The following is a 24,344-nucleotide window of genomic DNA, read 5'->3' on the forward strand; positions in this document are numbered from 1 at the left end:
AGCGCTTCCCGCCCGCCTGGCTCCGCCCAAGATGGCGGCGGCCCCGCCCCGCGCGGGCGGTGTCCCGGAGCTCGGCCCCGGCGGGTGCATGACCGCGGCCGAGCGGGGAGAGCGCGGCGGGGTCGGGGCGGCTGCCGGAGCGCGGAGTGCCGGGCGAGCAGTGCGGTGAGGGCGGCGCGGAAAGGGCGGCTTTTCGCTCGGGTTCAGCCGCCGGAGCGGGGCGGGGAGGCAGAGAAAGAAACTTTCCTGACGGAGCGCGTCCCCGCTGGAGCTCCGGCCGCTCCGCCGCGGCCATGTTGGGAGCCGGGGGCTGCGGGCGGGCGGGGAGCTGCCCCGCGGGAGGGGGCGCGGCGCGGGGCCGGGAGCTGCCGCTCATCGCCGGGAGGGCGCTGCGGGGGGAGCGGGCGGCCGTCGGGGAGCGAAGGGGCGGCGGCGCGCGCTCGTTTGTCCCGTCCGAGAGGAGCTGGGCTTTAACGGGGGTAAAAAGCCCTGCAGCTGCCAGCCTCGGGCGTTACGTAAGTGCGCGGAACCCTCGATCGGGGTCCCCGGCGCCCGCGGGTTCGAGGGGTGCGTGAGTTGGGTCCCAAATAAAGAAATAATTAAAAAAGCAGCAGCGGGAAGGAGGTGGAATTGCGGAGGCGCGTCCGTCAGCGCGTCGGTTGGATGTGCGCTTCCGAGGGGAGCGCCGCTGCGACGCGTGCTGCACGACGGCGGGGCGCGGACGGACGGGCGGGCGGGCGGGCGCGGGTCCTCGCGCCTCCCGCGGAGCGGCTGCGGGGCGCTGCGTGCCGGCTGTGCGCGGCTGCCGCAGTTGTCGGCGAGCGGAGCGGCCCTCGGGACGGCCCGGTTCCCTCGGTACCGCCGTGCTCCGGGTCGGGCTGTGCCGGCGAAGGGCGGGTCTGAAACCAAACCCCGCAGCCGGGGCGGATTTCAGAAGCGCGGTCGCCGGTTCCTCTTTCTCTCCCGGAATAAGGAGAACTTAGGCGCTCCAGCTTTCGGTTCGGAACGGTGTGTTTTGGTTTGGCTGAGGCTCTGTGAAAGAAGGAAAGCGTTTAAAGACTGAATGCTGTCAGTGCGGAGACCCCACGGACTGCGCCCAACAGCGTGAGGGGAGGACGGGGCTCTTCTGCACAGAAGGAGCTTTTTTTCCCCCTGAGTTGTGTTGTGTGAATGATGTTGCCTAATCCAGTGAGGAATCCCTGTGTAGCTCAATACAGACTCGTAGAAAGGCTGGGTTGGGATATAGAAAGGTTGGATGGGACCTCAGGGATCATCGAATTCCAACCCTATCAATATGTCTATCAGCTCAAGTCATTAAATAATTCTTTTCCTGGTGTTTATGTTCTATGTTTATGTTCAGGATGACATCCGGGCCGTGTGTCCAAAACACAGTGAAAGTGAAGCATTGTAAGCATGAATCCCAAATTCTTCTGCAAGTAAATAGCCCGTGTGGCTTCTGGAGCAGTTGAGTTCTGTTCTGCAGAGAAAACCACACAGAAGTCCATGAAACACTAAATGAAAACTGGCGTGTGGGAGCTCAGAGCTGGATTGACTTACTCTGTCTTAGCATCCAGTGTCTTTTCACCAAGACACAAGTTTTCATTAACTGCAGTGATTATTTGTATGTAAAGACCACTTATCAGGGGATGTCAAATAAGGAGACTCGGATGTTAACTGTGGGCGAGGTTCTTAGATGTTAGTAGGTAAGGAAGTTGTTGGCTTGCTTTTAATTTCTGCATTAAGAAATTAAAGCTTGTTCTTACTACTGAAGTGCTAAAGGTATGCTTGTGACTTATTCCAGGCTCTCTTAATATTCAGGCTTACCTTTCCATTAACTTTATGTGGCTTTTTAATGATGGATGGTGCTTGTATACGTGTGCTACAGCTCACAGGGATAAATTCAGTAATTTGATGGAAGTCTGCCGACCTGGGGATTGTGCTGAAAGCAAATAAACAAGTGTAAAAGCAGACTTTTAAATACGTGATTCTACTTCAAAACTTCGTGCAGCAAATATTCTGTGGCTCTGGGCAGCTTGCTCTGGTGGTTGGCAACCCTGCACATAGCAGGAGGGTTGAAACTAAATGATAGTTGTGGTCCTTTTCAACCCAGGCCATTCTATGATTTTATGAAATACAGGGTTTGCTGCTGCAGAATGACTTTGCGTTCGTGATTTAGTGGAGGACTTCTTACAGTTAAGAGGGGAATTAAAGCTGCTCTGTAGGTAGGTGTGGTAGAACATGCTTACATCTAAACCATTATTTTGGCGTTGTCATAAACTATAAGCCTTGATGACAACTGTGTTAGCAAGTAGAGTCCTGCAAATTCCTACCCACGTCAGTAGTGCTGCTGCTGTGAGTTGGTCTGTGTGCACGAAGAATTGTTTGACCGCTGGACAAAGATTCTCCTCCTACAAAAGGAAGTATCATTATGTGCAAGTGTTACTGAACAGATCAGTATGTTTCATGATTTTTTTTTTTTTTCAGTCAAAAATGCACTAATATGTTTGTTTTGGCTCTCTGATGTTACATAAATAAGTAGGAATGCTGCTACCATGGGTGTAATGATACTTTTTGCCTGCTTCTGTTGCAACAATGAATAATTTAAGGATTTTGAAATCTATTTTCAAGTGTTTTCTTTTTTTTTTTTCCCTCTGCATTTTGATATTTTACAGTAATACAGTGTTCAGAATATTGCATATTCAACAGCATTTAGGCATCTTGTATAAGTGGAAAAGAAGACAAACAGTTGAATCTTGAGGGTTTCAAACACAGTAACGCTTGCCTCAGTCCTGTTCCTGAACTTAAGATGACACCATGAAAGCAGTGAGTTGCAATGTTGCAATGTGATGGGTCCTGGTGCTCAACAGGGGCAGTGGGCTGCCAGCCCCTCCTGCACCAAGGGATGGCATCGTGCTGGGTGCTCCATGCTTTCCACAGAACTCGATAGTGCATCAAGTGCATTTGACAGGCTGTCAAAGGCTGCTGAGTGCGTTTCCCAAGAAGGCCGTGTAGTTAAGCTGTTATGATTAAGGGATTCTTTCAGGAACTGACTCTTTATTTTTCTTTTCCTCTCTTTTTTTTCTCTGACCATCACTTGATTGTGAAAGAGCAATGCAACGCGTGGCTTGTGCATTTTAAATATTGCTGGAGAAATGCAATTTAATTGTTGCTAGTGGCAGAGGAGAGAGATGTGCAGTTCCAGCCCTTCGGTGCCTTCAGGTGTCCTGAAACAAGGTGTGACAGGATGTATGCTTGGCTCTGAGCACCACGTTGTGTTCCAGCTGCCTCCAAGCCCCTTGCTTTTGCCAAAATATTCTGGCTGTTCTGCTTTTCCCACTATAATATTGAAAAAGTGCTGCATCTGACTGTGTTATGTACCAGCTACCAGGTCTCCTGATTGTAATTCTTCACTACAACATAGTGTTTGGTATGTCTCCCACAGTAGAGATTTCTAAACTTATCTGGGTTTCAAGAGCAGCAGGAAGTCAGGGTGGCAGGAGGCAGTGCTGGTGCTTGGCCTGGGTCCTGCTTACCTTTGTGGGAATGCCCATTATTACCAGGCTGGTTAACGACACCTCTTTATTTCCCAAATAAGGCATCTGGATTCTTAAAGGATGCATGCACATGAAAATAATATTTTATATAATTAAAACAAATAACAAAATAGTGATGATGTGATTATACTTCAGTACTTGTGAATTGTGGGGCTGCAGGGGAAAACTTTTGCTGTGCTTCAAAGCAGGACTGGTTAAAAGCAAATTCTTTTGTTGTAGTTACCTGTTAGCAGCTAATGGCTCATGTCTTGTTCTCACTCTCACTAATTCTTTCAATGGCATGGTCATGCTGTAATCAGTTATGTGTAGTCCAGCCCTTGCTGGACCACTGTTAAGACTGAGTAACTTGTCTCGTGATGGTGATGGAAGTAATGAGAATGCTGGCAGCTTGATGTACTCATTGGCAATGCTGCAGGGAGCACGCTAGCAGGCCCTGCTTATGTCAGAGGACCAAATCCTCTGTTCTGCTTCGTCCGAAAGGCAGCCTGCCTCCCTGGAACTGGTTTCTGGCCTGAAGCGTGTAGTAACTTTTTTTCTTAAGCAAGCACTTCTGTATGGTGTATAACATTGACATGTGACGTGTGGAAGTGTCTCCACATGTGCCTCCAAATGCAGTAATTGATGCTTACCACTAAACCATTGTGATTTTGAAGAGAAGCTTGTGAAGTGGGTTTGGCGTCTCTTCATGCCCAACTGCTGTAACTGAGTGATGGGTTACGTTCTGTGCTAATGATGTTGCACCGCTTCCCCCGCACCTTCCCACAATACTCACTTAAATTACTTACCTCCCTGTTTGAAAGATATGCTGCGTTGGTACAACATCAGCTTATGCTGGAGTTGGTCAGGTGCTTTCTGTTGACTTTTGTCACGGCCCTCATCCCGTGCCCATCTGAGCACAGCAGCACGCATGCACAGCGTGCTACTTGCTGACCATGTAAAAGTAAAACATCTCTGGCCATCTATGCTGTTGCTTCAGGGAGCTTGAGCTTCTGGGGCTCCAAATCTGTGTAAATGTCTCAGTTTTGAAATGGTATCCTGGTCTTTTCCAGAGCACCAGGCATCCTGAACAAGGAAAAACAGGGAGGGATGGGGCTTGGGGAGCTGCTCCCCTTCCTTCTCCAAGTTAGGCATCTGTCCTGCCAGGAGACAAAAGCACTATCAGCTACTAAAGTTTGGTACAAATAGCAGCCTGACAGTGGCGATAAGCAGCTGATTTCATTACGATGCAGGATCTCTTACAGGAACGTTGCTCCTAGGCTTCTACACCTTCTCCCAGCATGATGGCATGTAGCTCTGTGTGCTCAGTGTACCTGCGCTGCTAGGGCAGGCCCTGTGCCCTGCTCCTTGCACATATCCTGCACAGCCCCCGCCTGCCTGGGCCTCACTGCTTTCCCCAGTGATGCTTTATGTCCCCTTACTAGGAACCTTGCTTGGTTCACAGAGCAGCAGTGCTGAAGCTCCGTTTTTTGAGACCAAAATATGCTGATAAACAGCCCCTGGCAGTAGTGTCAGGCAAGCTATTGTGACTTAGAGGGACAAAGCAGTGGGAATAGTTTTGGGAGTCAGCACTCCTGAGTTCTGCATTTTTTTTTAATGGGTTGAAGCCTGCTTCCCTTTGCCTCATCTTTTTCCTCCACTCTCCCTTATGATTAGTTTGCATTATGACTCATTTGGCACGTCTGGCAGTTTACAAGGAGGTTAAATCAGTGTTTCTTCTCTGTTGAAGTTGATTGTATTAAACTCCAAGCCGTAAGGGAAAACGGTGTGCAGAATCCACAGGAGCCGTTTTGTGAAAATGGGAGCTGGCAGAGCAGCTGGGGCAGCAAAAAAGCATCTCTCTGCTTCACTGTGCTGGGCTAAGCAGGTGGGGGGAGTCTCTTGCTAAAGATAGCTTCTGTATCCAAACCCACTTGGGAGTGGGCTGGGGAATGTAAGGTCACATAGTTTGAAAGATCCTCCTAGAAACAGTCTTCGTAGTGGAAATGTAATAGGCCTTTCTAGGCAATTTTATCTGGCTTGGATAATGGCTCTGGGAGATGTTAAGGGTAATGGGCTTGTCTTGCAGGTTTGACAATAAAGCTTTTGTTTTTCTTCATTTAAAAACATTTACATTCCCTGAGCTATTCTTACCCAACCAGTGAATGAAAAGGAAATGACAGTCCTTCCTTCTAAGTTAGGGTATTCTAAAATTCCCTACAGTGTACTCAAAGAATTCTTAAGCTGCAAGATGTTAGGTCGTTAAAAGAGGAGCTGGAATGGCCTGCACCCTTAAGAAGTGAGACTTTAGACAGCTATTTGCGGGAGTGTTTGACGTTCTGTCCTGCTACCTGCACCTCTCTGAAGGTCAGAAGAGATTCTGGAGAATTGCAGAGGATCTCACTGCCTCATTTCTGCTGTTGTATCCACCTTGAATCTATTGCTTCGTATTTCTCTGCAGTGTCATTATCACAGAATGGCCTGGGTTGGAAGGGACTTCGGGGATTGTGAATCTCCAACCCCTGCCACAGACAGGGCCACCAACGTCCACATTTAATGCTAGACCAGGCTGCCCAGGGCCCCATCCAATCTGGCCTTGAACACCTCCACTTGATGATGTCTCCTTTTGTCATTCCTTCTATTAACATCCTTTGGGTATCAGCAGTTATCCTCTCCATCGTTACCAGCTGGTTACAGTACCGATAGCAAGGCAGTTTGTGAAGCGCTTTAAGGAATATTTTGCAAGCAGAGTAACTGGAGAACTGCTTGCTAGGAAGCTGCAGTGCTTTACAAGTAGAGTTGTCCTGTCTCATCTTTCATCCAGCCCTTGTTGAGCCTTCATGGCTCACGACAGGCAGTGCTGGTTTGTGCATGAGCGCTCGGCTTCTGCTTGCAGCTCTCAGAGCAGAGCGCGCAGCACGCCTCATTTTGCCAGCAAAGATGACGTGGTGAAGCATTCGGGACAAGTGATGGCATCGTCCCTTTTTGTATGTGTTGACGGGGGCTGTGTAGGAGGTGGAATTGGTGAGATTGAAGACTTGTGCTGATTTATCTCGTAACCTGCTTCAGAAATGTGGACTATCTGCTGTGCTTGTGTTTAGTTCAGCAGTTTTCCCCAGCTGAACTATTTTCAAAGCATTAGAGCTTGAACATGAAAAATTCACGCTGTTTTGTTTGGCGATAATGCAGAAGGTCAAGTGTTGCTCTTCAGAACACTACTTGTAATGCTAATAGATATTGAAGTACTGTTGCAATACTGATGTGCCTTCATAGCTGAGTTCCTCCACAAAAAAGCAGAGGATTACTGTGTCAGACAGAGCCTTAAATCACAGGGTTGTATGAGGGTTTTGGGTAACTTAATCCTTTGTGTTCATGTTTATTCCTCAGTAAGTCAAATTAGCGTGTCCTCCTTGCATAGACAAAGTGGGGAGGAAAGCTGAAGGTGTGTGACATGAAAACATGGAGTATAAACGTTACTTGAAGCCTATTACCAAAAGCATATGTAACAGGAATGTATGCTAAGTGACTGCAACTGATGGGCCGTCCTCGGGGAGGGGTGAGCTCTTCCTCTGATCCCAGAGAGGAGTTTCCTTACAAATCAGTCACTTAATGCCGATTAGGTATCTGCTTTGCAGATGGTCCTTGTCTGCCTTAGGTTTACAGTTTACTTCCTTTGAGTTTGTACAGGCCTTATGGAGCTTCTGTACCTTTCATGGGTGTTCAGCTTGTGTAATTAATTGTAATAAAGCAGGATGGAGTTCTGCTTGAAATTGGTTCTATCAAAACCTTTGAGGTGTGGGATCAGACTTGATGAAACTTTAAATTGTTTGACTCTCTTTTGTATTGAAAAGCCCCGGAAAGCAGAAGCTTTCATTATAAAACGTTCTCTATTGGCAAGAAGGAGAGTAGGTTAGTTCTGAACATACAGGCTGGAACGTATGTTCTGATGCTGCCTGTATGCACAAATGCAGGTGCAAGAAAAAGAGCTGTTTACGACACCTGGACAATCCAGTGGTATATTACTATGTGCTCTCACTTAGATCTGCTGTTTCTACCTCCTTTCTTCATTCTGTTCCTTCAGCATTCTTCTGTTTCTTCTCTTTTTTTTTTTCTTCTTTTTTTTTTTTTTCAGTTCCCCTCACTTGCTTCACAGTGGCATCACCCAGGTTACAGTCAGGTTTGTGCTGGTCCCATTTCACCCATTCAGGCACTGTGACCAGATACTGTGGTTACTGACATGTATTTATTGTGTTACTGAATCTGACTTGGAAACATCCAAGCTCTGTTGCTGCTTTAGGACAAGATGGACCTTTTGTGCTGTCGATTTTGAGCCCTTGTATGCTTTCCAGCAGCTCAGGTACACTTTTTTTTCCTGTACAGCTGTCACCTGAATTTTAAATGCATGTAGTAATGAATGAGCTGCCTGCTTCCTGATACTGTGACTCTGAAAAATCCAGCCTGTCTGGTCTATGTAAATATAACGTGTTAAACATAATTGTTAGCAACTTAATTGCTCATTGTGATGAAGATGATGGATGAACAGGCAATTAAGGCAAGGCCAGTAGCATTTTCCTCCCTTCAAGTAATGCTGAAACACAATAATGTTAAAAATTAGGTGCTTATTAACACTCGATGATGGGGGCTGTGCACTGGATGAGGCTGGTTCTTGCTCAGGTCAGGAAGTAATGGAGCTGTGCTGGTGCTGTTGCTTTGCTGAAGGAGCCAGAGGGTTGGGGTTGTGTCCTTCTCATACATGCTTTCTGTGCCTGTCTGGCAGGGAGCCCTGCTCATGGAAGCGCTGCACACTGAGCAGGGTAAGAACAAGGCTGTGCTGAGCTGCATGCAGCCTGCGTCGCTGAGACATAGGATAAGCATTCTTCTCTTTTAAGCAACATCTCTAGAAGTATTCGGTTTGGAAAGACTGGTTTAATCATCAGGATACTGCAGCAGAAAGAAACACTTGTGTGCCAAGTGACTGGTTTTATATGCACTCACTTCAAGGATATTATCAGTCTGGTGGCCAGGAGTGCCATGTATTTGCTGAAGTTTCCGACTTCCTGAACGTGTGTTTTGTTGTGGATAAGTGAAATTTCTTGTGAGTAAAAGTAAAAATACCATAACGTGAGATAGTTCTGTGTAGGGTAATGAAGTGGGGACTTCATGTCATGAAATAATGTATCACCTTGAAATTGTCTACAGGGAAGAAAGCCTTTGTCCAACATCCCCGTCTTGAAATGGGCTTCTGAGAGCATATGTCAGAAGGAGGGCGAACAGAGAGTATTGCAGCATCCTGAGAATTGCCATTACTTTGTTTGGAAAGGCTGGCAGACTTACTTGTGGTGCAGCTGTACGTAGCTAATCTTTCTCAGATGATGATCTGTTTATTTCCGTGCTGTTCCGACTAGCAACTAGCGCTACACTGCAGCCTGTATGCAGAAATGGGAGCTGATGTGATGGGCTGGTGATCCTCTCAGACAAACAGAGCCCTTCTTGCAGGGGGGCTTGGGAACAACTGTTTATCAGGATGGACAGGACAAAGGGGAATAGTTTTAAACCGAGACGGGGGAGGTTTAGGTTGGGAAACCTATTAGGAGGAAGTTTTTCACACAGAGGGTGGTGATGCACTGGAGCAGGGTGCTCAGAGATGTTGTGGATGCCCCATCCCTGGAGGCATTCAAGGCCAGGCTGGATGTGGCTCTGGGCAGCCTGGTCTGGTGGTTGGCGACCCTGCACATAACAGGGGGTTGAAACTAGATGATCTTTGAGGTCCTTTTCAACTCAGGCCATTCTGTGATTCTGGGAATGGGGATGCCAGAAATGGGAAATGAGACAAATGTGATAGAAGTCTTAACAACTATGCTTGAGAATTTTGATTTCATAGCATCCACAAACTGATACTATGTGTAAAACAATTCTGCTCTCCTTAAGTGGATTTGTCTAGCCTGCCATTTTGATACCCGTGGTTCTTTCTTATTCTGTGTTTGCTTTGGGGAAGATGTGGGGAATATTTCCAGCAATTTGCCATCACTTGGGGATTGTTTGATCAGTTCTTGAAATTCTGCATCTCGAGGGCAGTAATCCAGTATCTGCTTCTCACAGTGGCCAACAATGGAAACCTCAGGAGAAAGCGTAGGAAGTGTTGCCACCCAGCCCCAGTGGGTAATCTGTTATCTTCTGCAGTATATCTGCATGTGCTTTAAGAGAAGACAGTAATTGTAAAAGGCTGGTAGAGGATCATTTTTGCATAGGTTTGAACTGTGACTTCTTGGGGTCAAAAGCTCCATTGCTCTTTTTACCAGAAGAGTAGAAAGTCTGCGGTGTCTTCTGGTTTCACATCTCCTAGGTCTGTGCTCCTGTGGGAAGAAGAAGGGGTGCCTCTTCTAATGTCAGCTCCTGTGACTTAGAGATAGCTTCTCTTTTTTCTATTGCTAGTCTAATATTTTCCAACTTTGGTTATTTCTAATCGTTATTCTCCTTCTTCAGGCTTTTTGTCCACTTCTCAACTGACTTCCTTTCTCAAAAAATGCTGGTGAAAGTAAATGAGCATCACATGTGATTTCAGAAGGATTTAAAAGCTTGTATTTAAAGGCATAACATTGTGAGAAAAACATCAGAGTGTTTATTTCAGAAGTTCTGTTACTGTGAAAAAGCATATGTTTTGCCTTGGAAGAAGGTGGAGGGATCCACCTGCAGCCTATGGCTTTTATGACCTTAGCTGAGACTGCTGAGCAAGGAGTTGTTGAGTATTAGAGACGTGAGCTTCAATGTGGAAGAGATGCTATTCCTTTTTTTATCTTTTTGTCTGTCCTAGTGGTCCTTAACTTGTCCAAAATTCTTGCATGGAGTCCTGTGAGCGGTTGCATTAACAACCAGCTGAAAGTACAGCCTTCCCCAAGTTCTGGAGTCATGTGTCTCAGTTTTAAGCTGCAGTGATGATTAAACACTCCTTGTTAGAGCTGTTTTCTCTTAGGTCGCCCTAGAGAACATTTAATTAAAACCTTTAGCCTCTTCTCCCCTCTTTTTCTCCTCGTAGGGACTTGTATTTTGAAAGCTCACGTGGTGACCTTGGGCAGAGTTCACTCTTTACTGGCAGCAGGAGTAGGAGTGCAGCTTGAGGGTTGCTGTCATCTCACACCAAGACCTTGCTGCAGTGACACATGGTTGTCGGTAGTTTTTAGTTTCGTTTTATTTTTTTTAGCCCCTGTAAACTAGCAGAATCACTCAGCTTGTTGTGATTTACACATCGGTGATAGGCTTAGGAGCAGTGTGTGCTGGTAGTGGTTAGCAGAGAAGCGCACTGCTCTGCTCAGCATCCCTCTGCTCTGCTGCTTGGTTGCCTTCCCCTCCTTGCAGGGGATGAGAGGTTGCTGGGTGACCCCATGAGTGACCCCTCACTGTGGCAGCCCAAGGCCACCCTTGGTTGGGATGCGACACCAAGTTGCTCAGGAGGGCTGCGTGCTGCCTGTGTGTTGTGAGATAGCAGTGGTTGCTCTTAGCCCTCACTGCTAGCCTTGCTCTTTGAATTTGATTTTTTTTTGAGCTTAGGACAGCAGCAAACAAACCGGGAAGCCTTGTATAACCTCATCTGCATTCCCTTCTTAGTGCTTTCTCCTTGGTAGAGAGAAGGCTGGGAGCTGGGGCCACCAGCAGCATTTCTTCCCAGTGTGCTGTGGTAGAGGTGAAGCTGGTTGCTCTCCTAAAACCTCATTTAAGCTGCTTCCCCAGTGCAGGTGGTGGTAGGTGGCTGTAGAGATTTAAAAAGTGATAACAGTGTATCTAGATGTTAATGCTGAAAAAGCAGGTAAATGTAGGTTGTGCATGCACACCCATGTGTGCTCGTGTTTGCTTTGGGACTTGGAGTGCTTCAAAGAACTGAGGTTCTGTTGGAAGGTGTATTTGGGGTATGCCTGAATAATAATGTCATTAAAAAAAGAAACACAATAGAATGAGTCATGTTGATGTAACTTGAATCTGTTGCTATTCTCTGGGCGGGGGAAGGAAAATCTCCCAGTGTTTACTGTAATACTCATGTTTGCTCATGGGTTTAAGCCAGCCTGCTTTCTGTGCCTGGCCCTGGCAGAGCATCTCCTCACCATAAATGAGCATCGCTACATGAGGAGGGTGGGGCTCCGTCATCTTTTAAGTTTGGTGCTGTGGGATGTAGTGATTCAGATGTGCCCTTCTTGGGCATCTCTCTTTAAGAGAGTGATGGGCAAAACTTTGGGGACCTTGGCAAGAACTGGAACAGGAAAAACCAGTTTGGAACATCTGGCCAGGGAAGGAGATGAATAGCAGTTGGGATTGCTTGTTATTTCTTTTTTTTTTTTCCTTCTACTTGGACTCCCTGTCTTCTCTTCAGAGATAAGCAACAAGCATTTCAGCACTCGGAAACTTAGTGAAGATAGCGGTGGTTATTCTGGTTGAAAGCCAGAAAGAAATGTATCATCTGCTGCAAAGCTGACTTAAGCGTACTGCTAGGGAAATGTTTTTATCTGATCAATAAGAAAGCAGTAGGTGAGGCAGGAGAGGAGGTCAGACTTTTTTCTTTTTTTTTTCCCCTCTTCTTTTTTTCTTTCATGCAGTTTTTAGGTTTGACTGATACCCAGTGGAAGTGGTCTGGGTGCGCTTACCGGTGTGCCTCGATGCAGCACAATTGCATTTCTTGATTCATTTCTTTCTTTTATCAACCTGTTTGTGATTTATTCTGACTGACTGGAGATCAAAATGACTTCATTTTGGGGAGCTTTGTACTTCTACTATCAGGCTGTGAACCTGATTATTGCTATATTGAAATAGCTTAACTCATGTCATGAGGCGTGTAATGAAAATTCGGAAGAAATGCTGGACAGTACCTCTGAGAAACTATTCTTCTGTCTTCAGTGTGAGGCGTAGGTACAAGGTCATATAGAATCATAGAATGGCAAGGTTGGAAAGGACCTACAAGATCATCCAGTCCAACCATCTTCCTATCACCATTACTACCACTAAGCTACTAAACCGTATCTCGTAGCTCCTCATCCAGACACCTCTTGAACAAATACAATGAACATAGTTGAATATAGTCTACATAGTTTTAAAATGGATGGCTTGGTTATATTTGAGTAAGTCTGTTTGTTGAAACTGTTCATTATGTTCATTGAAATTGTTTTTCATAGGGGTAGTACAGATTTTAAAGCAGTTACTCAGAGGTTACTTTTTAATCACATTTAACTGTGGGTTCATGTAATCTGAGTAAATGCAGTGTATATCTAGGTGAGGCCTGATGAGAGATGTGTGCAAATGAATATCTGTACAGGAGTTCTGTTGCTATTCTGTAGGGAAGTACCTGAGTTTGTAGGAAGAAGATTGTTGTGCTCAGTGTTTATGCTGGTCTGAGCAGCAGTGAGGCCTTGTTCCAGCCCTGTTTCATCTAAAGGGTGATCCATACTGGAGGCAGGCAGTGTAAATCTGAAAGAACAGATAGGTGAATATAGAGGTCCCTGCAATCTGGATTTGGAAACACAGGTTACAGATACTGAGGTGTTTCCTACTGCTCTCTCCTTCGAGCCTGTGTAAAGATGTGGATCCTGCTAAAGGGTGGCCTGAGCATCACCTCTGTGGTAGCTAAATCACATGGCAAGAGAGAGGTCCTCTGTCTATCTGGGGAAAGGTGTGGAATTAGTGCTTGCCACTGCCAGCTCTCCTACAGCTCCGTGGTGCACACAAGGATCTTGATAGGGGCATGTCTGAAATTGCCTGGCAAAGTTCCATTTTCTGACCTCTGCATTGGAAGCTCTGAGTTAAAGGCAGATTAAAGAGCTGGTTGCAGAGGTGTGAGATTCACAGGAACTTATTTTCAGCTAACCTTTGGGTGCTTTAGTGTTTTGCCCTTTCATTAGAAGATCTTATTCGCTGTTAGGGGAAGAAAAAGGGGATGATTTAATCCATAACTGGAACATATTATTCTGAGCTTATTTTATCAGCACTTCCTGACATGCAAAGCCTTCCTGTCTGAACTTTCAGCCAGTGCAAGTCACTCGCTGTTTCTCAGGAGTAGCGGGGAACTGTGTGACCCTTTTCTCTGTGGCGGGCTGCCTGTGTGCATTATGTAAGTGGGATGGATGTAGATGTGTTCAAGATGTATGTAATAACATTACTAGAGGGGAAGCCTCCTAGTCTGTTGCCTGAAGCTCTCAGAAACAGCACTGTAGGTGCTGTCTGTGTGATAAAGATAGCAGCTGTCAGCTGAATGGAACATTTATGCTTCTAAAAAGGACTAATCAGTTGCTAAAAATTCTCAGGAGTTAATACTTATTGAAATCTAGCCCAAGTTGGCACTTCTGTGCCAGCAGGTTCTGTTGGATATTTTCAGAAATGCGGGGTTGGTGCCTTCCTTCTGGAAGTCTGCTGTTGAGTCGGTTCTGTTCTAATTACAAACTTGTTTTTTTCCTACTTTTAGGATACTTGTGAAAGATGGTGGATCGCTTGGCAAACAGCGAGGCAAATACTAGAAGAATAAGTATAGTGGAAAACTGTTTTGGAGCAGCTGGTCAGCCTTTGACTATCCCCGGTCGCGTTCTCATCGGAGAGGGAGTATTAACGAAGCTGTGTAGGAAGAAGCCCAAAGCGAGGCAGTTCTTCCTGTTCAATGACATTCTTGTTTATGGTAATATTGTCATCCAGAAGAAGAAATACAATAAACAGCACATAATCCCGTTGGAAAACGTCACCATCGATTCCATCCAGGATGAGGGAGACTTGCGGAATGGGTGGCTCATCAAGACGCCTACTAAGTCTTTTGCAGTTTATGCTGCCACTGCTACGGAGAAGTCTGAATGGATGAACCATATAAATAAGTGTGTTTCTGATTTGCTTTCCAAGAGTGGGAAGACTCCTAGCAATGAGCATGCAGCTGTCTGGGTGCCAGACTCAGAAGCCACTGTCTGCATGCGCTGTCAGAAAGCAAAATTTACCCCTGTCAACCGTCGTCACCACTGTCGCAAGTGCGGCTTTGTCGTCTGCGGGCCTTGCTCTGAGAAGAGGTTCCTTCTCCCCAGCCAGTCTTCCAAGCCCGTGAGGATTTGCGACTTCTGCTATGATCTTCTTTCTACTGGGGAGGTGACTGCTTGTCAGTCCACGAGATCGGACTCCTACAGCCAGTCGCCTAAATCTTCTTTAAATGATGCATCTGATGATGATGATGATGAAGACAGTAGTGATTAAAGACCAAAAGTTTGTGTTTCAGACCGTATGGAGCTGCTTTTGGGAAAGCTTGTAAGCAAGGTTCCCTGGAGAAATCCTGTTCTAGCCATAAGATATGCCTGAATATCTTCAATTGCGATGTGCCTCGATCTATGAGTTCTCTAGACAATAGATTTTTCACTCCTCTGCAGGGATAGACTGTTGTAAATGTTATCAGATTGTTTTCCAATTTCTTATACTTGAGTTACGTCTAGGTTAGACTTTTGTGGAAGATTGGAAAATAGAAAGTACTTTCTTAATTTAACAACACGAGCTTCCTAATGTTTCATATCAATGTTATGCGGCGTCAGTTTTCTTTTTTTTGGTATGGAGAGGGAAACTGTAAGCATGCTTAGAACAGTGATGTTTTGGTTAATCCTGCAAAACCATCTGTTTTTTTAAACATGGTATATGATGAGTTGAAATGTGACATGATTGCAAACTCAGTGTCACAGAACTTGGGAACTTTCTTGTTTTGCTCTTATTTATGACCTCCTATACCAAGCAGTGCCTTGTAACACTTGTGCTGATTCAGGAAGAAACAATCCTATTCTGTGTTGTCTGTATTCACCTGTTGCTGGTGTCTGAGAGATTGTTGGTGCTATAGAGAATAACTGCTGTGTTCAAAGCGGAGCTCTCAGCTGCACACCCACAGGCTGAGGGGAACTGGACCCCACGCCCTCGCCGCTCAGGCAGCCCCAAAGCTGCCCAACCCTGTGGGCTTCGATGGGGTTCTCTCCAGAGGAGCTGTGCTGTGGGCTGGGATCTGGGGATGAGAAGCTGAGGGTGACTTTTCACAGGGATATCCGCTCTTTCTTCTCAGAGCAGTTTAGAAGTTTAACATCTGGCAAATGCATACTGAGATTTTAGTGGGGCGATATAGCATTTTGCTGTGATAGTTTATATTTTTGGAGATATTTCCCAAATGCGACACTAACTTGTTTCTTAAAACATTGAGAGGTTTTTTTCACTTTCTTCCCAAATCTTACTGGCTTTGTATAAGAATAACCTCAAACCTTGAACAAGCAGCCTGCAAATCTGCATATGAAATTGGCTTTCCTTTGTACACAGCTGACCTCAGGATACATGTGAGATGCAAGTTGTTTCATTCTAAACGTGTACCCAAGGACCAAGAAAGATATATTTAAGAACTATAATGAGATAGTGCAGAAAATGTCTCTACCGTAGTATTCATTTTTATTCTTAATTATTTCTTAATACAGAAATGTCATGTTCCTATGTATATGTAAAGGTTAGACTTGTAAAAACATGTTAGCCCCTCTCCCCCAAATTCTATGTTTTTATATTTTATAAAGGTAATGTCAATTTTGAAGGGGAAAAATATCTTTGAAATAGTTGTATGAATATAATAGCAACTGACTTTATACAAAAAAAAGGTTAAACTTTTGTGTATCTTTAAGTGACAGTTTCTGCACTGTTTGCCTTGGCTGGCAATAATTGGGTTAAATATTTATTGAATAAACAATCAATGCTGCATATTGCACTAGTCTCCCATTCTTGTACACTCTGTCAGTCATTAAAAAAAAAAAGTTAGCAAAGCTCTTCAAAGCCATCTCACTCAGTGAGATTCCTGGTAGCTAACGATGCGCTCAGCATCTTCAGGGAGGCACTCTGCGTTAATTGTCTGCAGTACTTCAGGTGAAAGTAAAGGAATGGTTTTAGCTTGGGCGGTTTCTGAAAATAACTCTTTAAAAGCACTGAAGAGCATTTGATCTGCTTTGCAATAAACACAGAAAGGAGAAAACACTTTGATAGATGCTGGGGACCGGGAAAGTTATGTAAGATTGCCGGATAAACAGTGTACAGCTGTATGTATTTAAAGACTGAAATAGTTACATATGTTCACTCCTTGAAAGGTAGGGGAATGGGAAAATGGGCTATTCTGAGAAGACACTTTGTGATTACTTTTTGTATCTATCTTAATCTGAATGTTGAAAAGTTTCAGGAACAGAGACTTGTTAGCTTCAGTTTCTGTACAGATTCAGAATGCAAACTTCCCTTGTACATACTAACGATATGTTCTCCCTGATATGATTGTTTTCCTTTTCTACACTGTCAAACCTTGTTGAAGGTTCAATCTTTCTGTGTATTTTTTTTTGGTGTGTTTTTATATGTGTGCTTACTTTCTAGCACTTTGTGGGGGGAAAGGAGTTGGGTCATATCCTATATTCTGCAGAATGTTCTTGCATCTACTTTCAAGTACCTTTTCTCTGTGAATGAAGCTTGCACTGATCCCTGAAGCTGTAACCAAACCAATGGTTTTTTTTGGGGGGGGGAGGGATTTTTTTATTTTTCATTTGAAATTGATGTATATGGTCCAAACTTTTTGAGGAAGTATTAAAAAAGCACTGTTCTGTGGTAATAGTCATATCCATCAGTCGTATTTGCTTAAAACTTCACTAAATGGACTTGCCATCAACTCCTCTTGTTACTTACAAACTCTGGAAAGGGCTTGTTTTGTTCTTTGTAATCTTGTTCTGTCAGATTGTTTTATTTACAAATACATGGTGTAGCTTCAAGCCTACGTGTTCACTTTTCTTTAACTGTGGGCCTCGGAGGGTGACAAGGAAAAACAACTGCCCCCAAATGAACAGCAGGTGTGTTCATTTTCAAGACCGATTAATAAAACTGGGGATAAATATCCATGCGCGGTGAGATTAACAATTACCCTTGGAATGAATACAGTTACGAATTTAGAAGCAACTTCTGCAGTTGCCTGCAGCATCTCTTCAGCAAGGCTCTGCATTCAGCATCTGCTCTGTAGAAACAGCCACACTGAAGGAGCAGCCACACTTCAGTGAGTTTAGATTTTGCATGCTCTGCACCTTGCCCAGGAGCCTGTACTTCATTTGTTGGAGATGCTAAAAGACAGATGTGGGGGGTTGAAACTAGATGATCTTTGAGGCCCTTTTCAACCTAGGCCATTCTGTGGTTCTGTGACAGGGAGGTGGCTTCTGTAGGTTTTTAATTGAAGCCCATGACTTCAGCTTGTGCTCTTAATCGGTGTTGTTATCTCAAGATAAGTGAGGCTGTTTTGCATCTGATGCATGTGAACTTCCTGCATCTAGTGAGTAACCTGCAAGGACTGAGCACTGCTGCTCTGCTTAAAAGAAAGTTTTAATAACCAAACGAGGTGAGTGGATTTAGTGAAAGCTGAGGGGGGCTTTTAGTGTCCCTTGTTTAACAGGCAGATTATGAAGATGATGTGCAGAACCATTGTGCTTATTGTGGGGCTTTCCCCTGGGAATAGGCTTGAGTTAATCTCCCTGTGCAAATGAAATAGGGGTTATCGTTGTTACTGGTTAATGTTTAAATGGAAGCAGATTAGGCATTGTGTTACCCTCATTTTGTGTTTTCCTCTAATTGCTATGGACTGATAGAAGTCTGCCTGGTTCTGTTTGCAGATAATGCTACAGAAGGGCACAGATCTTCCAATGTCTGAACGCCTGATTTATTATTTTTTTAGCAGCAACAAATTATTGTGGTAAATATTAGAAATCGTCTTGGCTACAAACTGCCTTGTGTTGGGTGAAATGTGAGATCCTTGTTTGTGCCTGAGGACTGCCTTTGCCAGAGCTGGCTGCCGTGCTTCTGGGCAGCTCAGGGTGCGGAGAATCTCCGCTCTGTTCCCTTGTTGTGCTGAAGTTTGAGGTTGCTGGGGAGTGCAGTGCAGTGACAGATGGGCCCGCTGTGCAGTGAGATGGCTCTTACCCTGTATGGGTCTGAGTCCTAAAGCAGCCCTGGGAATAAGCAGCCTGAATCTTAGTCTTCAGAGAAGTGTTTTCTGAACTACTTCTTAATTGTCCATAAAACGCTACCCGTGACCTGAGTAAAAATTGGGACACTACAGTGAATGTATGTTTGGGCACGTTTAGGATGAAAACAAAGAAAAGTGAGATTGGATAGGTTTAACAACGAGGTGATCTGTGAGAAACAGGATTTTCAGTGTTACTTGTATCCAGTACTTTAAGAATCTGTCTCAGGTTAACTTCTTGCAGCCTAAGAAGTTACAGCGTAGCAACAGAACCGAGTAGGTGATGAAAGCAGGCTTTGGGATTTTTGTACTTTCACAGAACCCCAGGATGGCTGAGGCTGGCAGGGCCCTCTGGGCCATCTGGCCCACCCTGCTCCAGGAGGGACACCCAGAGCTGGGCCCAGGCCCCAAGGAGATCTCAGGGCCTCTGGTGTTTCAGCATCACACAGCACAGCAGTGCTGCCTGCTGCTCAGAGGGAGCCCCTGTGCTCCAGTTTGTGCCCATGGCCTCTTGTCCTGGCACTGGGCACCACTGAATAGAGCCAGGCTCTGTCGTCTTAACATCTTCCCTTCAGGTGTTTATGTAGACCCAGAGCACCCTCTTCTCCATGCTGAGCAGGCCCAGCTCCCTTCTGCTCACAGGTGAGGGGCTCCAGGCCCTGCAGAATCTTCATGACTCTTTGCTGGACTCTCTCTGTCCGGTGTCTCTCTCTTGTACTGGGGCCCCAAAACTGGGGGTGCAGAGATTATTCTTGGTTATTCAGGAAGTAAATGGATTAAATGGTATGAAAGTATCTAATATTAGCATTTGGAAAGTCTTCTACACCAAGTTACAGCAATCTCCAAGAAAATAGCTGGGGATGGGGAGCTGCTTGTTCTGAGTATTGGTCAATTCCTTTGGTGTGTCCCCAGCCCCATCCTGTGCAGACTTCTGTGAAGTCCCTCTCCAGCATGAGATGGGCACCTGCTTCCTTGTGTACAGATACAGAGATATGTGCAACCACTTCCTTCCTGATCCACCTGGCTTGCTTCATACCAGTCCTATCATGAAGATAACAGCTGTGGGCTGAGCTCGCCTCTCCTGCCTGACACAGGCGATGTGAATGCAGCTCTGCAGTTAGGCTGGGCTGTGGGAGCTCTGAGGTGTGCGTGTGGGGAAGAAGGAAGGCAACAGAGGTAATGGCTATGTTGAGAAAATGAATGCGTTAATAAATTAACATAGTCAGGAAGTCTTTCAGTCCATCATGAGCATCCAAAGTGCTGTGGGGCTTGCTGTAGTAGGAAAAGAAACCAGCTGTGGTGAGGAGAGCTGTAGAGCTTAGTCTGTTCTCTGCTCTTTTTCTGAAGTGAAAGTTACTACATTTTTTTAAAAAGTCTGTAGTCGTGTTACCCATGGTGTGAATCTGACCTGGCCCTTATTATGCATAACACGGTCTTTTGAATAGTGATCTTACATGTTGCTTTAGTTCATCAGAATTGAGAGTACTGTATGCAAGGAGGAATGCCCCCCAAGTTCATTTTGAATCTGGTTCACCTTTGGTTTTTGTGGTGTTTAAATTCTTGCACGAGCTCTCTGGAAGCAGAGAGAAGTTGCCTTCTGGGTGCTTGTTCTCTGATGCTTGTCACTTTACGTTACGGGTCAGCTGCTTGGGAAGTGTAGACATGGCACTAAGCAGTGTGGTCAGTGGTTGGACTGGTTGATCCGGTTGGTGGTTGGACCGGTGATCTCAAAGGCCTTTTCCAACCTGGATGATACCATGAAAAGTAGTTAACTGCTGAGCCTGCTCAAACGAAGGGTCCTGCTCAAGGGTAGAGCGTGATCTTTAGTGGCTACTGATGGCAGAGTCCTCTCATGTAGCTGCTGGGAGAGGTAACTCCCAGTACTGGCAGCTGTGGCATCCCAAAAGCAGGAATGGGGATGGAACTACACTTACTCTGAATACTTATTCAGGGTGCGGGTAGGATTGAATGAATGTGGAAATTCCTGAGCAAAGCAAGCACAAAGGTTGCAAACTGCTGGCAGCAGCAAGCGTCAGCACGCCTGGTGTGTGTCGCCTAGTTTGGATCTGACAGGTGGGGCTTGGTTATGAGCTCCTGGCTCCAGTACTGCTGCCTGTGGGTTTTATCTGCAGTTTCTGTGTTGGATCTTGTGCTGTTTGGAGGCATTAGAGGTATCCTTAGTTGTCCTTCCACTTGTGCAAGCATGAGTGCATGTGTACAGGTGTGCCTGAAGTTTTGGTGGTGGATGCTGTTTGTTGCCATGTGCAGTGCAACCTACACAGGGTAAAGGGAAGGTTGGTATGCAGGATTTACATAGAATCACAGAATGGCTTGGATTGGAAGGAACCTAAGAGACCACCCAGTTCCAACCCCCTCGCCATGGCCACCTCCAGATCAGGCTGCCCAGGGTCCCATCCAACTTGACCCTGAGCATCTCAAGGGATGGGGCATCCATAGCTTCTCTGAGCTACCTGTGCCAGGCCTCACTGCCCTCACAGTGACGAGAGTTCTCCTATATCCAATCTGAATCTCCTTTTTTTTTTTTTTTTTTCTTTCAGTTTAAAGCCACTGCCCCTTGTCCTGTCCACTACAGGGCTGTGCGTATGTATGTATATATACTGGGTGTTTTGGGGAACTTGATTTCTTATTTCAGCCTTGTTTCCCAGCCTCTTCTTAAAGCAGGAAGATGGAAGAAGAACATTTAAGAGTTGTTGGTATTTTCTTTATTTGTAACCAGGTGTTTCACACAAGATGTTTTTCTTCTGCTGCTGTCATCCCTTTCCTCTGTTCCCCATTTTCACCCATACACAGTTTTTTTCAGGGGGGAACTATCCTACCTCAATACTTTACTTTCTGTTCCCCAGCATAAGTGCTGACATTTATCTAGGTTTGGAATGCCAGCACAACGTGTTGCTTTGCTTTGCTCCATCCCATCATTCATGCTTTAAACCTCTTGTTGTGGGCTGACACCTGTAGTGGTGTCACTCCAGCAGTCACACTGCCCTGGGCATCACCAGCCACAGGCCTACCTACCCCTAAAGCAGCACAGCTGCCACCAGCAATGCTCTGTGCTGTAGCAAGATAGGACTCCTGCTCAGTGTTGTATGTGCTTTTTTCAATGCTCAGAGCACTTTAGGCAGTAACTCTGGGACTGTCCTATGGTGTACCTCAGTGTTAAATCATTCTGTGTTTACCATGTAGAGAAAGCATATGATTACAACCATGCCTCCATAAGGCAACACCCTTGTTATTATAGACACTGTTGTGCATCTCTGCTTGAATAAGGGCTCCTCAGTTGCTTCACTCTATGACATGTCTGAACCTGCCTCCTGCAATAGGTTTCAAAGGAAAAACCTCAGATCAAGGAAAAAGGAAAGTGAATCACAGAGGAACAACACATTTGGGTGCAGGGTTGGTGTGCTCCTTCCTGCTTTCCCTGGAGCCAATGAGTGTCAGGGGCTGCAGCTCTGGATGCTGAGAGCTGGATTTTGTGAGCACTGGGAGATGGGGAGAATGCTGTGACAGCTTAAAGCACACCCGTCAGTGGCTAAGCAACTAGGGCTCTGTTTACACACACAGATGCCAAAGCAGACTTGCAGGCACATTTTGATGGATGCCTGGTAGCTGGACCAGAGTTTAGTTTAAAATATGAAGTAACATCACAGATGGGAATTTTCTGCTATAGTCCATGTAAGCACCTGTGGTGGAGCTGCAGGAAACCACAGGGAAAGGAGTGGTGGTGGAGAGGAGAAGAGGGGTCAGGGCTATTCCTGCAATGGATGCAATGTACAGCTTCTGCTCTACAAAGCCCCTTCATCATTTTCATGGCCTCTCTGCTGGACTCTCCAGTATGTCCATGTCTCTCTTGTACTGGGGGCCCCAGAACTGGACCCAGCACTCCAGATGTGGCCTTATCAGTGCTGAGCAGAGGTGAGGGATCACCTCCTTTGATCTGATGGCAACATATTGCCTAACACAATCAAGGGTACCATTGGCCTCCTTTGGAGCAAAGGCAGTGTGTGCTGGCACAGCAGTGTGTGGCACGGAGGACAGAGCCCAGAGTCATCGTGGGAAGGGAACCAGGTTCCAGCAGGAACCCAACACCTTGCCCAGTGTCACTGTGGCACACTGCGAAGTATCTGGCTCCCCTGTTTTGTGTAAAGCACAGAATTTGTAGTCGATTATCTGATGATGCGAGAGAAGTGCAAAGTGAGCAATCTTTTTCCTGCTGGCTGCAACTGTGGGTTTTTGTTTTCAGAAGGGAAAGAAAAAAAAACTGAAGATACAGCAGACATTTGATCCGTAATCTCACTGTGAGGCAGTTGAACACTTACCATGCTGTGTTATCAAGAGCCATGGCGTGGGAGGCAATCAGGGAGGAGGCACATGATCCAACTGAGCAGTCACCCTGAGCAGAGCACGGTGTGAGGAGGCAGGGGAGGCTGGTGGTAGGGACTCCCTGGTCACGATGCTTTTTCCTTGGCCAAAGGGTTGTGATCAATGGTTCTGTGTCAGGGTGGAGGCCGATCACAAGTGATGTCCCTCAGGGGTCAGTCTTGGGACTGGTGCTCTTCAACATCTTCATCAATGACATAGATGATTGCATTGAGTGTACCCTCAGAGAGTTTGCAGATGACACCAAGCTGAGCGGTGCAGTTGATACACTGGAAGGAAGGGAAGCCATCCAGAGGGACCTGGACAGGCTGGAGAAGCAGGCTTATGAAAACCTAATGAGGTTCAACAAGGCCAGCTACAGGGTGCTGCACTTGGGTCAGGGCAACCCCAGGTATTTATACAAAGTGGGGGAAGATCTACTTGAGAGCAGCCCTGTGGAGAAGGACTTGGGGATCCCGGTAGATGAGAAGCTGGACACGAGCCAGCAGTGTGCACTTGCAGCCTAAAGGCCAACTGTATTCTGGGCTGCATTAAAAAAGGGGTGGCCAGCAGGGAGAGGGAGGTGATTGTCCCCCTCTACTCAGCTCTTGGGGGGGCCCATCTAGAGTACTGCCAGGCCTGGGGTCCCCAGTACAGGAAGGACACGGAGCTCTTGGAATGAGTTCAGAGGAGGGCCACTAAGATGATCAGAGGGCTGGAGCACCTCTCTGTGAGGGAAGGTTGAGGGACTTAATTAGCTGGAGAAGAGAAGACTACGGGGAGATCTCATTGTGGCCTTCCAATACCTGAGGGGAGTGTATAAGCAGGAGGGGGAATGGCTGTTTATGAGGATGGATAATGATAGGACAAGGGGAAATGGTTTTAAACTGAGAAAACTGAGACAGGGAGATTTAGGTTAGATATTAGGAGGAAGTTTTTCACACGGAAGGTGGTGATGCACTGGACTGGTGATTGCCCAAGGAGGTTGTGGGTGCCCCAATTCCTGGAGACATTCAAGGCCAGGCTGGATCTGGGGTTTGGCAGCCTGGTCTAGTGGTTGGCAGCCCTGCACGTAGCTGGGGGGTTGAAATTAGATGATCATTGTGGTCCTTTTCAACCCAGGTCATTCTATGATTCTACGATTTTATGATTCTATGATTCTACGATCACGTGGACCCAAACAGTGTGCACTTTGCACTGGTAAGTAGTCCACAGGGCATTTCAACCCACAGAGCAGCTCCTATTCCTGCAGGTGGACAGGTGATGCTGCTAGTTTCCTTCCAGTGGAGCAGTGGGCATGCTGAGTTTGCTCCAGCAGCCCTGCAGCATTCTCTCGCTGACTCAGCACCAGGGCCATGCAGAGATCCGCTGGAGCAATGCTGCTGGCTGCTGATGTGCCAGCTGTTTTCCTACTGCTCCACCTCCCCAGAACAACATCAGAACAT

At 46.1% G+C, this 24,344-nt stretch overlaps 1 protein-coding gene across 2 annotated transcripts; it reads left to right on the forward strand.

Annotated features, from left to right (window-relative positions):
- The first annotated feature begins 65 nt into the window (after positions 1-65).
- On the forward strand, positions 66-17,290 carry PLEKHF2 (pleckstrin homology and FYVE domain containing 2). 2 transcript variants are annotated; one of them, XM_031591029.2, is made up of 2 exons: positions 66-165; positions 13,969-17,290. In XM_031591029.2, the coding sequence occupies exon 2, from the start codon at positions 13,983-13,985 to the stop codon at positions 14,730-14,732; it is 750 nt and encodes a 249-aa protein (XP_031446889.1). In that variant the 5' UTR covers positions 66-165; positions 13,969-13,982; the 3' UTR covers positions 14,733-17,290. The 2 variants fall into 2 exon arrangements, with proteins under 2 accessions (XP_031446889.1, XP_089993947.1); XM_090137821.1 differs by lacking the exon at positions 66-165 and adding an exon at positions 194-515.
- The last annotated feature ends 7,054 nt before the right edge of the window (positions 17,291-24,344 follow it).

The sequence above is a fragment of the Phasianus colchicus genome, chromosome 3 (assembly GCF_987193195.1).
Source record: "Phasianus colchicus chromosome 3, bPhaCol1.hap1.1, whole genome shotgun sequence".
Lineage (NCBI taxonomy): Eukaryota > Metazoa > Chordata > Aves > Galliformes > Phasianidae > Phasianus > Phasianus colchicus.